This window comes from Salvelinus fontinalis, chromosome 29, assembly GCF_029448725.1.
Source record: "Salvelinus fontinalis isolate EN_2023a chromosome 29, ASM2944872v1, whole genome shotgun sequence".
Classification (NCBI taxonomy): Eukaryota; Metazoa; Chordata; class Actinopteri; order Salmoniformes; family Salmonidae; genus Salvelinus; species Salvelinus fontinalis.
This window is the reverse complement of record NC_074693.1, coordinates 1,765,315-1,784,167: the sequence shown is the minus strand read 5'-3', so window position 1 is coordinate 1,784,167 and position 18,853 is coordinate 1,765,315. Positions and strand designations below refer to the sequence as shown.

Below are 18,853 nucleotides of genomic sequence, written 5' to 3'. Positions count from 1 at the left end.
TTCGTACGGTCAGACTGTCTTACCGTCAGAGACTGCTGGAAGAGGAAGCGCCTCTCTACTCTGGTGTCGTTAGGCAGTTTGAAAACTATCTTGACGCTGTCGGGGTCGTCTGCTGGGGGCTCGGGGGGAAGACATTCTGACTTGCGCTCCTTCTCTTCGTCCAGCGTCTTTAAAAAAAAGTATAAAAAGAACATAATTATTTAGCCACAGTCAAACTGGCAACAAAGGATTAAAAAACATTTTAAATGTAGTCAAAGAGAGAAGTCAGAGAGGACAGACTGAGCGTGAGTGAGGAGACAAAAAGATTGACAAGACAGATAAAGAGGAAAGACAGTATCAAAGTGTCCTCACCCTCCTCCTCCTCTCCTCGGCCAGGACGGTCTGCCGGACCTTCTCCTCCTCCGCCTGAACCTTGTCCTGCTCCTCCCTCTTCCTCCGGTCCTTCTCCTGGTCGGCTCTCAGCGACTCCAGGTAGGCCTCGTCCTGCTGCGCCCGCAACACCTGCGTCTGGTTCCTCTCCTCCCTGGAACACCCCCCCCCCCCCCCCCCACACACACACACACACACACACACACAGAGACGTCACCACAATACATCTACAGGACCAGAGACGGACGTACGGGAGACGTCACCACACAACATCTACAGGACCAGAGACGGACGTACGGGAGACGTCACCACACAACATCTACAGGACCAGAGACGGACGTACGGGAGACGTCACCACACAACATCTACAGGACCAGAGACGGACGTACGGGAGACGTCACCACACAACATCTACAGGACCAGAGACGGACGTACGGGAGACGTCACCACACTACATCTACAGGACCAGAGACGTCACCACACAACATCTACAGGACCAGAGACGTTATCACACTACATCTACAGGACCAGAGACGTCACCACACTACATCTACAGGACCAGAGACGTCATCACACTACATCTACAGGACCAGAGACGTCATCACACTACATCTACAGGACCAGAGACGTCACCACACAACATCTACAGGACCAGAGACGTTATCACACTACATCTACAGGACCAGAGACGTCATCACACTACATCTACAGGACCAGAGACGTCACCACACTACATCTACAGGACCAGAGACGTCATCACACTACATCTACAGGACCAGAGACGTTATCACACTACATCTACAGGACCAGAGACGTCACCACACTACATCTACAGGACCAGAGACGTCACCACACTACATCTACAGGACCAGAGACGTCATCACACTACATCTACAGGACCAGAGACGGACGTACGGGAGACGTCATCACACTACATCTACAGGACCAGAGACGGGAGACGTCACCACACTACATCTACAGGACCAGAGACGTCACCACACTACATCTACAGGACCAGAGACGTCATCACACTACATCTACAGGACCAGAGACGTCATCACACTACATCTACAGGACCAGAGACGTCATCACACTACATCTACAGGACCAGAGACGTCACCACACTACATCTACAGGACCAGAGACGTCATCACACTACATCTACAGGACCAGAGACGTCACCACACTACATCTACAGGACCAGAGACGTCACCACACTACATCTACAGGACCAGAGACGTCATCACACTACATCTACAGGACCAGAGACGTCATCACACTACATCTACAGGACCAGAGACGTCACCACACTACATCTACAGGACCAGAGACGTCATCACACTACATCTACAGGACCAGAGACGTCACCACACTACATCTACAGGACCAGAGACGTCATCACACTACATCTACAGGACCAGAGACGTCATCACACTACATCTACAGGACCAGAGACGTCACCACACTACATCTACAGGACCAGAGACGGACGTACGGGAGACGTCATCACACTACATCTACAGGACGAGAGACGTCACCACACTACATCTACAGGACCAGAGACGTCATCACACTACATCTACAGGACCAGAGACGTCATCACACTACATCTACAGGACCAGAGACGTCATCACACTACATCTACAGGACCAGAGACGTCATCACACTACATCTCCAGGACCAGAGACGTCATCACACTACATCTACAGGACCAGAGACGTCACCACACTACATCTACAGGACCAGAGACGTCATCACACTACATCTACAGGACCAGAGACGTCATCACACTACATCTACAGGACCAGAGACGTCATCACACTACATCTCCAGGACCAGAGACGTCATCACACTACATCTACAGGACCAGAGACGTCATCACACTACATCTCCAGGACCAGAGACGTCATCACACTACATCTACAGGACCAGAGACGGACGTACGGGAGACGTCACCACACTACATCTACAGGACCAGAGACGTCACCACACTACATCTACAGGACCAGAGACGTCATCACACTACATCTACAGGACCAGAGACGTCATCACACTACATCTACAGGACCAGAGACGTCACCACACTACATCTACAGGACCAGAGACGTCATCACACTACATCTACAGGACCAGAGACGTCATCACACTACATCTACAGGACCAGAGACGTCATCACACTACATCTACAGGACCAGAGACGTCATCACACTACATCTACAGGACCAGAGACGTCATCACACTACATCTACAGGACCAGAGACGTCACCACACTACATCTACAGGACCAGAGACGTCACCACACTACATCTACAGGACCAGAGACGTCACCACACTACATCTACAGGACCAGAGACGTCACCACACTACATCTACAGGACCAGAGACGTCATCACACTACATCTACAGGACCAGAGACGTCACCACACTACATCTACAGGACCAGAGACGTCACCACACTACATCTACAGGACCAGAGACGGGAGACGTCACCACACTACATCTACAGGACCAGAGACGTCATCACACTACATCTACAGGACCAGAGACGTCATCACACTACATCTACAGGACCAGAGACGGGAGACGTCACCACACTACATCTACAGGACCAGAGACGTCACCACACTACATCTACAGGACCAGAGACGTCATCACACTACATCTACAGGACCAGAGACGTCACCACACTACATCTACAGGACCAGAGACGTCACCACACTACATCTACAGGACCAGAGACGTCATCACACTACATCTACAGGACCAGAGACGTCACCACACTACATCTACAGGACTAGAGACGTCACCACAATACATCTACAGGACCAGAGACGGACGTACGGGAGACGTCATCACACTACATCTACAGGACCAGAGACGTCACCACACAACATCTACAGGACCAGAGACGGACGTACGGGAGACGTCACCACACAACATCTACAGGACCAGAGACGGACGTACGGGAGACGTCACCACACTACATCTACAGGACCAGAGACGTCACCACACAACATCTACAGGACCAGAGACGGACGTACGGGAGACGTCACCACACTACATCTACAGGACCAGAGACGTCACCACACTACATCTACAGGACCAGAGACGGACGTACGGGAGACGTCACCACACTACATCTACAGGACCAGAGACGGGAGACGTTATCACACTACATCTACAGGACCAGAGACGTCACCACACTACATCTACAGGACCAGAGACGTCATCACACTACATCTACAGGACCAGAGACGTCACCACACTACATCTACAGGACCAGAGACGTCACCACACTACATCTACAGGACCAGAGACGTCATCACACTACATCTACAGGACCAGAGACGTCACCACACTACATCTACAGGACCAGAGACGTCATCACACTACATCTACAGGACCAGAGACGTCACCACACTACATCTACAGGACCAGAGACGTCACCACACTACATCTACAGGACCAGAGACGTCATCACACTACATCTACAGGACCAGAGACGTCACCACACTACATCTACAGGACCAGAGACGTCACCACACTACATCTACAGGACCAGAGACGTCACCACACTACATCTACAGGACCAGAGACGTCACCACACTACATCTACAGGACCAGAGACGTCATCACACTACATCTACAGGACCAGAGACGTCATCACACTACATCTACAGGACCAGAGACGTCACCACACTACATCTACAGGACCAGAGACGTCACCACACTACATCTACAGGACCAGAGACGTCACCACACTACATCTACAGGACCAGAGACGTCACCACACTACATCTACAGGACCAGAGACGTCATCACACTACATCTACAGGACCAGAGACGTCACCACACTACATCTACAGGACCAGAGACGTCACCACACTACATCTACAGGACCAGAGACGGACGTACGGGAGACGTCACCACACTACATCTACAGGACCAGAGACGTCATCACACTACATCTACAGGACCAGAGACGTCACCACACTACATCTACAGGACCAGAGACGTCATCACACTACATCTACAGGACCAGAGACGTCATCACACTACATCTACAGGACCAGAGACGTCATCACACTACATCTACAGGACCAGAGACGGGAGACGTCACCACACTACATCTACAGGACCAGAGACGTCACCACACTACATCTACAGGACCAGAGACGTCACCACACTACATCTACAGGACCAGAGACGGACGTACGGGAGACGTCACCACACTACATTTACAGGACCAGAGACGTCATCACACTACATCTACAGGACCAGAGACGTCATCACACTACATCTACAGGACCAGAGACGTCATCACACTACATCTACAGGACCAGAGACGTCATCACACTACATCTACAGGACCAGAGACGGACGTACTGGAGACGTCACCACACTACATCTACAGGACCAGAGACGTCATCACACTACATCTACAGGACCAGAGACGTCATCACACTACATCTACAGGACCAGAGACGTCACCACACTACATCTACAGGACCAGAGACGTCACCACACTACATCTACAGGACCAGAGACGTTATCACACTACATCTACAGGACCAGAGACGTCATCACACTACATCTACAGGACCAGAGACGTCACCACACTACATCTACAGGACCAGAGACGGACGTACGGGAGACGTCACCACACTACATCTACAGGACCAGAGACGTCATCACACTACATCTACAGGACCAGAGACGGACGTACGGGAGACGTCACCACACTACATCTACAGGACCAGAGACACACGTACGGGAGACGTCACCACACTACATCTACAGGACCAGAGACGTCACCACACTACATCTACAGGACCAGAGACGTCACCACACTACATCTACAGGACCAGAGACGGACGTACGGGAGACGTCACCACACTACATCTACAGGACCAGAGACGTCATCACACTACATCTACAGGACCAGAGACGTCACCACACTACATCTACAGGACCAGAGACGTCATCACACTACATCTACAGGACCAGAGACGTCACCACACTACATCTACAGGACCAGAGACGTCATCACACTACATCTACAGGACCAGAGACGTCACCACACTACATCTACAGGACCAGAGACGTCATCACACTACATCTACAGGACCAGAGACGTCATCACACTACATCTACAGGACCAGAGACGTCATCACACTACATCTACAGGACCAGAGACGTCACCACACTACATCTACAGGACCAGAGACGTCATCACACTACATCTACAGGACTAGAGACGTCACCACACTACATCTACAGGACCAGAGACGTCATCACACTACATCTACAGGACCAGAGACGTCACCACACTACATCTACAGGACCAGAGACGGACGTACGGGAGACGTCACCACACTACATCTACAGGACCAGAGACGTCACCACACTACATCTACAGGACCAGAGACGTCACCACACTACATCTACAGGACCAGAGACGTCACCACACTACATCTACAGGACCAGAGACGGACGTACGGGAGACGTCACCACACTACATCTACAGGACCAGAGACGTCACCACACTACATCTACAGGACCAGAGACGGACGTACTGGAGACGTCACCACACTACATCTACAGGACCAGAGACACACGTACGGGAGACGTCACCACACTACATCTACAGGACTAGAGACGTCACCACACTACATCTACAGGACCAGAGACGGACGTACGGGAGACGTCATCACACTACATCTACAGGACCAGAGACGGACGTACGGGAGACGTCACCACACAACATCTACAGGACCAGAGACGGACGTACGGGAGACGTCACCACACTACATCTACAGGACCAGAGACGTCACCACACAACATCTACAGGACCAGAGACGGACGTACGGGAGACGTCACCACACTACATCTACAGGACCAGAGACGTCACCACACTACATCTCCAGGACCAGAGACGGACGTACGGGAGACGTCACCACACTACATCTACAGGACCAGAGACGGACGTACGGGAGACGTCACCACACTACATCTACAGGACCAGAGACGTCACCACACTACATCTACAGGACCAGAGACGTCACCACACTACATCTACAGGACCAGAGACGTCACCACACTACATCTACAGGACCAGAGACGTCATCACACTACATCTACAGGACCAGAGACGTCATCACACTACATCTACAGGACCAGAGACGGACGTACTGGAGACGTCACCACACTACATCTACAGGACCAGAGACACACGTACGGGAGACGTCACCACACTACATCTACAGGACTAGAGACGTCACCACACTACATCTACAGGACCAGAGACGGACGTACGGGAGACGTCATCACACTACATCTACAGGACCAGAGACGTCACCACACTACATCTACAGGACCAGAGACGTCATCACACTACATCTACAGGACCAGAGACGTCACCACACTACATCTACAGGACCAGAGACGGACGTACGGGAGACGTCACCACACTACATCTACAGGACCAGAGACGTCACCACACTACATCTACAGGACCAGAGACGTCATCACACTACATCTACAGGACCAGAGACGTCATCACACTACATCTACAGGACTAGAGACGTCACCACACTACATCTACAGGACCAGAGACGGACGTACGGGAGACGTCACCACACTACATCTACAGGACCAGAGACGGGAGACGTCACCACACTACATCTACAGGACCAGAGACGGGAGACGTCACCACACTACATCTACAGGACCAGAGACGGACGTACGGGAGACGTCATCACACTACATCTACAGGACCAGAGACGTCACCACACTACATCTACAGGACCAGAGACGTCACCACACTACATCTACAGGACCAGAGACGTCACCACACTACATCTACAGGACCAGAGACGTCATCACACTACATCTACAGGACCAGAGACGTCACCACACTACATCTACAGGACCAGAGACGTCACCACACTACATCTACAGGACCAGAGACGTCATCACACTACATCTACAGGACCAGAGACGGGAGACGTCACCACACTACATCTACAGGACCAGAGACGTCACCACACTACATCTACAGGACCAGAGACGTCATCACACTACATCTACAGGACCAGAGACGTCATCACACTACATCTACAGGACCAGAGACGTCACCACACTACATCTACAGGACCAGAGACGTCATCACACTACATCTACAGGACCAGAGACGGGAGACGTCATCACACTACATCTACAGGACCAGAGACGTCACCACACTACATCTACAGGACCAGAGACGTCATCACACTACATCTACAGGACCAGAGACGTCATCACACTACATCTACAGGACCAGAGACGTCATCACACTACATCTACAGGACCAGAGACGTTATCACACTACATCTACAGGACCAGAGACGTCATCACACTACATCTACAGGACCAGAGACGTCACCACACTACATCTACAGGACCAGAGACGTCATCACACTACATCTACAGGACCAGAGACGTCATCACACTACATCTACAGGACCAGAGACGTCATCACACTACATCTACAGGACCAGAGACGTCATCACACTACATCTACAGGACCAGAGACGTCACCACACTACATCTACAGGACCAGAGACGTCATCACACTACATCTACAGGACCAGAGACGTCACCACACTACATCTACAGGACCAGAGACGTCATCACACTACATCTACAGGACCAGAGACGTCACCACACTACATCTACAGGACCAGAGACGTCACCACACTACATCTACAGGACCAGAGACGTCACCTAACTACATCTACAGGACCAGAGACGTCATCACACTACATCTACAGGACCAGAGACGGACGTACGGGAGACGTCACCACACTACATCTACAGGACCAGAGACGTCACCACACTACATCTACAGGACCAGAGACGTCATCACACTACATCTACAGGACCAGAGACGGACGTACGGGAGACGTCATCACACTACATCTACAGGACCAGAGACGTCACCACACTACATCTACAGGACCAGAGACGGACGTACGGGAGACGTCACCACACTACATCTACAGGACCAGAGACGTCATCACACTACATCTACAGGACCAGAGACGGACGTACGGGAGACGTCATCACACTACATCTACAGGACCAGAGACGTCACCACACTACATCTACAGGACCAGAGACGTCATCACACTACATCTACAGGACCAGAGACGGGAGACGTCACCACACTACATCTACAGGACCAGAGACGTCATCACACTACATCTACAGGACCAGAGACGTCATCACACTACATCTACAGGACCAGAGACGTCACCACACTACATCTACAGGACCAGAGACGTCATCACACTACATCTACAGGACCAGAGACGTCACCACACTACATCTACAGGACCAGAGACGTCATCACACTACATCTACAGGACCAGAGACGTCATCACACTACATCTACAGGACCAGAGACGGACGTACGGGAGACGTCACCACACTACATCTACAGGACCAGAGACGTCACCACACTACATCTACAGGACCAGAGACGTCATCACACTACATCTACAGGACCAGAGACGTCATCACACTACATCTACAGGACCAGAGACGTCACCACACTACATCTACAGGACCAGAGACGTCATCACACTACATCTACAGGACCAGAGACGTCACCACACTACATCTACAGGACCAGAGACGTCATCACACTACATCTACAGGACCAGAGACGTCATCACACTACATCTACAGGACCAGAGACGTCATCACACTACATCTACAGGACCAGAGACGGACGTACGGGAGACGTCACCACACTACATCTACAGGACCAGAGACGTCATCACACTACATCTACAGGACCAGAGACGTCATCACACTACATCTACAGGACCAGAGACGTCATCACACTACATCTACAGGACCAGAGACGTCACCACACTACATCTACAGGACCAGAGACGGACGTACGGGAGACGTCACCACACTACACCTACAGGACCAGAGACGTCACCACACTACATCTCCAGGACCAGAGACGTCATCACACTACATCTACAGGACCAGAGACGGGAGACGTCACCACACTACATCTACAGGACCAGAGACGTCATCACACTACATCTACAGGACCAGAGACGTCACCACACTACATCTACAGGACCAGAGACGTCATCACACTACATCTACAGGACCAGAGACGTCACCACGCTACATCTACAGGACCAGAGACGGACGTACGGGAGACGTCACCACACTACATCTACAGGACCAGAGACGTCATCACACTACATCTACAGGACCAGAGACGTCATCACACTACATCTACAGGACCAGAGACGTCATCACACTACATCTACAGGACCAGAGACGTCATCACACTACATCTACAGGACCAGAGACGTCACCACACTACATCTACAGGACCAGAGACGTCATCACACTACATCTACAGGACCAGAGACGTCACCACACTACATCTACAGGACCAGAGACGTCATCACACTACATCTACAGGACCAGAGACGTTATCACACTACATCTACAGGACCAGAGACGTCATCACACTACATCTACAGGACCAGAGACGTCACCACACTACATCTACAGGACCAGAGACGGACGTACGAGAGACGTCACCACACTACATCTACAGGACCAGAGACGGACGTACGGGAGACGTCACCACACTACATCTACAGGACCAGAGACGTCACCACACTACATCTACAGGACCAGAGACGTCACCACACTACATCTACAGGACCAGAGACGGACGTACGGGAGACGTCACCACACTACATCTACAGGACCAGAGACGTCACCACACTACATCTACAGGACCAGAGACGTCACCACACTACATCTACAGGACCAGAGACGTCATCACACTACATCTACAGGACCAGAGACGTCATCACACTACATCTACAGGACCAGAGACGTCATCACACTACATCTACAGGACCAGAGACGTCATCACACTACATCTACAGGACCAGAGACGGGAGACGTCACCACACTACATCTACAGGACCAGAGACGTCACCACACTACATCTACAGGACCAGAGACGTCACCACACTACATCTACAGGACCAGAGACGTCACCACACTACATCTACAGGACCAGAGACGTCATCACACTACATCTACAGGACCAGAGACGTCACCACACTACATCTACAGGACCAGAGACGTCACCACACTACATCTACAGGACCAGAGACGTCACCACACTACATCTACAGGACCAGAGACGTCACCACACTACATCTACAGGACCAGAGACGTCACCACACTACATCTACAGGACCAGAGACGTCATCACACTACATCTACAGGACCAGAGACGGACGTACGGGAGACGTCACCACACTACATCTACAGGACCAGAGACGTCACCACACTACATCTACAGGACCAGAGACGTCACCACACTACATCTACAGGACCAGAGACGTCACCACACTACATCTACAGGACCAGAGACGTCACCACACTACATCTACAGGACCAGAGACGTCACCACACTACATCTACAGGACCAGAGACGTCACCACACTACATCTACAGGACCAGAGACGTCATCACACTACATCTACAGGACCAGAGACGTCACCACACTACATCTACAGGACCAGAGACGTCATCACACTACATCTACAGGACCAGAGACGTCACCACACTACATCTACAGGACCAGAGACGGACGTACGGGAGACGTCACCACACTACATCTACAGGACCAGAGACGTCACCACACTACATCTACAGGACCAGAGACGTCATCACACTACATCTACAGGACCAGAGACGTTATCACACTACATCTACAGGACCAGAGACGTCATCACACTACATCTACAGGACCAGAGACGTCACCACACTACATCTACAGGACCAGAGACGGACGTACGGGAGACGTCACCACACAACATCTACAGGACCAGAGACGGACGTACGGGAGACGTCACCACACTACATCTACAGGACGAGAGACGGACATACGGGAGACGTCATCACACTACATCTACAGGACGAGAGACGGACGTACGGGAGACGTCACCACACAACATCTACAGGACGAGAGACGGACGTACGGGAGACGTCACCACACTACATCTACAGGACCAGAGACGTCACCACACTACATCTACAGGACCAGAGACGTCATCACACTACATCTACAGGACCAGAGACGTCACCACACTACATCTACAGGACCAGAGACGGACGTACGGGAGACGTCACCACACTACATCTACAGGACCAGAGACGTCACCACACTACATCTACAGGACCAGAGACGTCACCACACTACATCTACAGGACCAGAGACGTCATCACACTACATCTACAGGACCAGAGACGGGAGACGTCACCACACTACATCTACAGGACCAGAGACGTCACCACACTACATCTACAGGACCAGAGACGTCACCACACTACATCTACAGGACCAGAGACGTCACCACACTACATCTACAGGACCAGAGACGTCATCACACTACATCTACAGGACCAGAGACGTCACCACACTACATCTACAGGACCAGAGACGTCACCACACTACATCTACAGGACCAGAGACGTCACCACACTACATCTACAGGACCAGAGACGTCACCACACTACATCTACAGGACCAGAGACGTCACCACACTACATCTACAGGACCAGAGACGTCATCACACTACATCTACAGGACCAGAGACGGACGTACGGGAGACGTCACCACACTACATCTACAGGACCAGAGACGTCACCACACTACATCTACAGGACCAGAGACGTCACCACACTACATCTACAGGACCAGAGACGTCACCACACTACATCTACAGGACCAGAGACGTCACCACACTACATCTACAGGACCAGAGACGTCACCACACTACATCTACAGGACCAGAGACGTCACCACACTACATCTACAGGACCAGAGACGTCACCACACTACATCTACAGGACCAGAGACGTCACCACACTACATCTACAGGACCAGAGACGTCACCACACTACATCTACAGGACCAGAGACGTCACCACACTACATCTACAGGACCAGAGACGGACGTACGGGAGACGTCACCACACTACATCTACAGGACCAGAGACGTCACCACACTACATCTACAGGACCAGAGACGTCATCACACTACATCTACAGGACCAGAGACGTTATCACACTACATCTACAGGACCAGAGACGTCATCACACTACATCTACAGGACCAGAGACGTCACCACACTACATCTACAGGACCAGAGACGGACGTACGGGAGACGTCACCACACAACATCTACAGGACCAGAGACGGACGTACGGGAGACGTCACCACACTACATCTACAGGACGAGAGACGGACATACGGGAGACGTCATCACACTACATCTACAGGACGAGAGACGGACGTACGGGAGACGTCACCACACAACATCTACAGGACGAGAGACGGACGTACGGGAGACGTCACCACACTACATCTACAGGACCAGAGACGTCACCACACTACATCTACAGGACCAGAGACGTCATCACACTACATCTACAGGACCAGAGACGTCACCACACTACATCTACAGGACCAGAGACGTCATCACACTACATCTACAGGACCAGAGACGTCATCACACTACATCTACAGGACCGGACAACATGTCTGAAGTGCCAGATGGCCTGCTATTGGAAACCACAGATCTGCAGTCAGTCCATGTCAGTCCCTTACTGTTCAGACATCAGGTAGGATCAGTCCCTTACCGTTCCAAGCGTTCAGACATCAGGTAGGTCTGGTTGGCCTCCATGATGAAGGTGAGCTGATTGAGGAGGTCCTCTGATTGGATGAGCCCCTCCAGACGTCCCACCACCGTCATCTTACGGTCCTTCAGCATGATCATGGCCAGGAAGGGGAAAGTGTTCTCACGCAGCGCCTGGGACACTGAGGTACAGACACACACCAAACACAGATTAAAACAACACTGAAATAAAGAGATTCCTCCTCATATCTTAGGGGACTGACGAAAATCATCCTAAATTCCCAGCACGGATGACTGACTTATCTTTAACCTTATTTAAAACCAGTTATGGACAGGGGGCAGCATTTTCACTTTGAACGAATTGCGTACCCAAACGGAATTTCCTCCTACTCTGTCCCAGAAGGTAATACATGCATATTATTATTACTATTGTATAGAAAACACTCTGAAGTTTCTAAAACTGTTTGAATTATGTCTCTAAGTAGAACAGAACTCATTTGGCAGACAAAAACCTGAGAAGACTTCCAAACAGGAAGTGAGAACTCGATTTTCAAAACAGTGCCAAATGATACCCCATATAGTTATGGATAAGCAAACACTTCCTAGGGCTTCCACTAGATGTCACCGTCTTTAGATTTTGGTTATATGATTCTACTATAAAGGAGGGGCTCGTAGGAGCTATTTTACTGAGTGGTCTTCAGAAATCAGTCTCGTTTTGCGCGCGAGCGAGAGAGTGTGCTCTCGTTCCAATGCTCTTTCTTCAGACAATGAAATTCTCCGGTTGGATCCTTATTGATGATTAATCTTAAAAACATCCTAAATATGGATTGCATACATCATTTGACTTGTTCTACGACCTGTAACGGAACTTTTTGAGTTTGTCTGGAGGGATTGCTCGTGCGTCATGAAAATGAATTCGTGGGCTGAACATGCTGACAACAAGTGGCTAAATGATGGGCTTTATGGAACTTTTCAGTCATATATTGTCGAACTGGGAATCCTGGGAGTGCCTTCTGATGAAGTTATTCGAAGGTAAGTGCATATTTAGTGTTTTTGTAGCTTCTGTTGACGCCAAAATGGCGACTATTTCTTTGGCTGGATTGTGCTCTGAGCGCCGTTCTCAGATTATTCTTTTTCCGTAAAGTTTATTTTGAAATCTGACACAGCGGTTGCATAGAGGATAAGTTCATATTTAATTATGTGAATAACACTTGCATCTTTTATCAATGTTTATTATGAGTATTTCTGCAAAATCACAAATCACAAAATCATCACTGGAATCAAAACATTACTGCACGTAACGCGCTAATGTAAACAGATTTTTTAAATTATATATATATATATATATATATATATATATATGCACATTATCGAACAAAACATAAATGTATTGTATAACATGATGTCATATGACTCATCTGATGAAGATGTTCAAAGGTTAGTGATTCATTTTATCTCTATTTGTGGGTTTTGTGAAAGCTATCTTTGCTGTGAAAAAATGCCTGTGCTTTTTTGGATTTGGTGGTGAGCTAACAAATGTTGTTTTTTCGCTGTAAAACATTTTTTTTTAAATCGGACACGTTGGCTGGATTCACAAGATGTTTATCTTTCATTTGCTGTATTGGACTTGTTAATGTGTGAAAGTTAAATATTTCAAAAAAATATTTTTGAATTTCTCGCGCTGCCTTTTCAGCGGAATGTTGTGGGTGTTCCGCTAGCGGAACCCCTGGGCGAGAAAGGTTAACCAGATCAGACTGACTGAGAACACGTCCTCATTTACAGCAACGAGTAAAATAATTAGGCCAGTTCCTCTTTGTAGAATGTATCTCCAGCTCTAGGAGATCTAGGTAGTGAAGACGGCATGCAAGAGTAGACGATGTGTACCTCTGTATCCCTCAGGCCTGCTGGTGGAACAGGCCCAGAACAGCATCCGGGTGTTGAGGAAGGTCATGACCTCTTCTGTACATAACGTGGAGCTGGAGGAAGATGAAAACAGAAACACACTAATATAAACCAGGGGAAAATATCAAATCATTTATACTAATAACGAAGAGGGGGAAGACATGAATAATACCAAGCATGCCACAGATATGGAAACGAGCAAGGAATACCTCCTATCCAATCGACTGAATAAATATTCAAACCAACAGAAGCGGAATTCTAACTAGATAAAACAAACTCCCTCAAAAAAGGGGTTTTGTTCTGTTTGTGTGTGTTGGCCTCGTGTAAATGTTTATATGTTGTGTTATGGGACCTACCGACAGAACTGGTCTGTATCCTGGTTGTCCTCTCCATGGAGGTAAACTAACAAGTAGCGAAGCTCACGTTTGGCATCATTCAATGCCTACAGGGGGGGGAAACAAACATAACATATAACACTACCAGCTATCAACCAAGTTACACAGACAGTTGAAGTCGGAAGTTTACATACACTTAAGTTGGAGTCATTAAAAGTCGTTGTTTCAACCACTCCACATATTTATTGTTAACAAACTATATATAGTTTTGGCAAGTCAGTCAGGACATCTACTTTGTGCATGACAAAAGTAATTTTTCCATCAATTGTTTACAGATTATTTCACTGTTCACAATTCCAGTGGGTCAGAAGTTTACATACACTAAAGTTGACTGCCTTTAAACAGCTTAGAAAAATCCAGAGAAAGATGTCATGGCTTTAGAAGCTTCTGATAGGCTAATTGACATAATTTGAGTCAACTGGAGGTGTACCTGTGGATGTATTTCAAGGCCTACCTTCAAACTCAGTCTTTGCCACGTTCATCTGTACAAACAATAGTATGCAAGTATAAACACCATGGGACCACGCAGCCATCATACATCTCAGGAAGGAGACGCGGTCTGTCTCCTAGAGATGAAAGTACTTTGGTGCGAAAAGTGGAGGAAACAGGTACAAAAGTATCTATATCCACATTAAAACGAGTCCTATATCGACAACCTGAAAGGCCGCTCAGCAAGGAAGAAGCCACTGCTCCAAAACCGCCATAAAAAAGCCAGACTACGGTTTGCAACTGCACATGGGGACAACGATTGTACTTTTTACAGAAATATCCTCTGGTCTGATGAAACAAAAATAGAACTGTTTGGCCATAATGACCATTGTTATGTTTGGAGGAAACAAGGGGAGGCTTGCAAGCCGAAGAACACCATCCCAACCGTGAAGCACTGGGGTGGCAGCATCATGTTGTGGGGGTGCTTTGCTGCAGGAGGGACTGGTGCACTTCACAAAATAGATAGAATCATCAGGAAGGAAAATTATGTGGATATATTGAAGCAACATCTCAAGACATCAGTCTGGAAGTTAAAGCTTGGTCGCAAATGAGTCTTCCAAATGGTCAATGACCCCAAGCGTACTTCCAAAGTTGTGGCAAAATGGCTTAAAGGACAACAAAGTCAAGATATTGGAGTGGCCATCACAAAGCCCTGACCTCAATCCTATAGAAAACTTGTGGGCAGAACTGAAAAACCATGTGCGAGCAAGGAGGCCTACAAACCTGACTCAGTTACACCAGCTCTGTCAGGAGGAATGGGCCAAAATTCACCCAACTTATTGTGGGAAGCTTGTGGAAGGCTGCCCAAAACGTTTCACTCAAATAAAACAATTTAAAAGGCAATGCTACCAAATACCAATTGAGTGCATGTAAACTTCTGACCCACTGGGAATGTGATAAAATAAATAAAAGCTGAAATAATTCATTCTCTACTATTATTCTGACATTTCAGATTCTTAAAATAAAGTGGTGATCCTAACTGACCTATGACAGGGAATTTTTTACTTGGATTAAATGTCAGGAATTGTGAAAAACAGAGTTTAAATATATTTGGCTAAGGTGTATGTAAACTTCCGACTTCATGTACACACACACACAAGTATGAGGATACCCCTTCAAATTAGTGGATTTGGCTATTTAAGCCACACCTATTGCTGAGAGGTGTATAAAAATCAAGCACACAGCCATGCGATCTCCATAGACAAACATTGGCAGTAGAATGGCCTTACTGAAGAGCTCAGGTCACTTTCAACATGATGCCACCTTTCCAACAAGTCAGTTTGTCAAATTTCTTCCCCGGTCAACTGTAAGTGCTGTTATTGTGAAGTGGAAACGTCTAGAAGCAACAACGGCCACACCAGCACTTGGCGTTCCCGTTCAGCTTAAGCGCGTAGCAATCATCTGTCCACGACAGCAATTCTCACTACCGAGTCCCAAACTGCCTCTGGAAGCAACGTCAGCACAAGAACTGTTAGTTGGGAGCTTCATGAAATGGGTTTCCACGGCCGAGCAGCAGCACACAATGATCACCATCATGCACAATGCCAGGCGTCAGCTGAGGTGGTGTTTAGCTCGCCCCCATTGGACGCTGGAGCAGTGAAATTGCGTTCTCTGGAGTGATGAATCATGCTTCACGGACTAATCTGAATGCTACCTGCCCCAATGCATAGCGCCAACTGTAAAGTTTGGTGGAGGAGGAATAATGATCTGGGGCTGTTTTTCATGGTTCGGGCTAGGCCCCTTAGTTCCAGTGAAGGGAAATCTTAATGCTACAGCATACAATGACATTCTAGACAATTCTGTGCTTCCAACTTTGTGGCAACAGTTTGGGGAAGGCCCTTTCCTGTTTCAGCATGACAATGTCCTGTGCAAAAAGCGAGTTCCATACAGAAATGGTTTATAGAGATCGGTGTGGAAGAACTTGACTGGCCTGCACAGAGCCCTGACCTCAACCCGATCTAACACCTTTGGGATGAATTGGAACGCTGACTGCGAGCCAGGACTAATCGCCCAACATCAGTTGCCCGTCCTCACTAATGCTCTTGTGGCTGAATGGAAGCAAGTCCCCGCAGTAATGAACCAACATCTAGTGGAAAGCCATCCCAGAATAGTGGAGGCTGTTATAGCAGCAAAGGGGGGGGACCAACTCCATATTAACGTTCATGATTTCAGAATGAGACGAGCAGGTGTCCACATACTTTTGTTGATGTAGTATATGTTCTAAATGGATTGAACCTATATGGATTCTGGAACATCCGCTTCCTTAAAACCATTTAGTCGGTTGTTCAATAAAATAAAACTTGGCGTGTGTCACCTTTTTGCGTTCCAATATACTTCTTGTGGATGGTCAAGGTACTATACTAGTATCCCAAATTCAGATTGAAACTGGACTGGGGAACCTGAGTAACACACCTGGCTATATGTTCCCTGGTAAAACACTGGATGCGATCGACCGTACTTCTCTTCAAAACTATGGATGAAGGAGACAACGTCACCCACGGGGTCTGTGACGCGTCCACGAGGGTCTGGCCTGACCCACCGCAGGGCAAACCTGGGGAGGAGGAGGAGGAACCAATCAGTCACCTTTATATAGAAACGTCAGGCAGCTCATGTTTATAAAGGGAAACTGATGGCCAAATACCGTTTCTTTATATTACCTAAATATGTCCAGAAGTGTGTAATATGTCAATCTGAAAGGTAGCATTATCATGTAGTAACTCCATCCTATTAATCCCTGAAAAAGTAAGAAAAAGACCAGATGAGACATGATGATCAGAACAGTGGAAAGATTCAATGAGAATACTACAGCTGTCTGCTGGATGATTTCAGTTATGGAGTTGATTTCTGTAAGCAGAAGGTTGCCCCACGGTGTATGCGAATGTCATATTGCAGAGTCTACCTTTAAAGTTGAGATGCAAGAACAATTTACCAGTGACATATGAGCAAAGAGAAGAACAC

At 48.6% G+C, this 18,853-nt stretch overlaps 1 protein-coding gene across 1 annotated transcript in view; it reads right to left on the bottom strand.

The window, feature by feature from the left end:
- LOC129827320 (FAS-associated factor 2-like) overlaps window positions 1-18,853 on the bottom strand; it is a 28,106-nt gene that overhangs the window by 6,385 nt on the left and 2,868 nt on the right. Inside the window, exons 4-10 of the mRNA XM_055888059.1 lie at window positions 18,553-18,629; window positions 18,308-18,446; window positions 15,368-15,453; window positions 14,994-15,085; window positions 13,114-13,291; window positions 352-523; window positions 24-167 (exon numbers count right to left, since the gene is read on the bottom strand). Of these exons, the coding sequence (XP_055744034.1) occupies window positions 24-167; window positions 352-523; window positions 13,114-13,291; window positions 14,994-15,085; window positions 15,368-15,453; window positions 18,308-18,446; window positions 18,553-18,629 (888 nt within the window). The remainder of the gene's footprint in view (window positions 1-23; window positions 168-351; window positions 524-13,113; window positions 13,292-14,993; window positions 15,086-15,367; window positions 15,454-18,307; window positions 18,447-18,552; window positions 18,630-18,853) is intronic.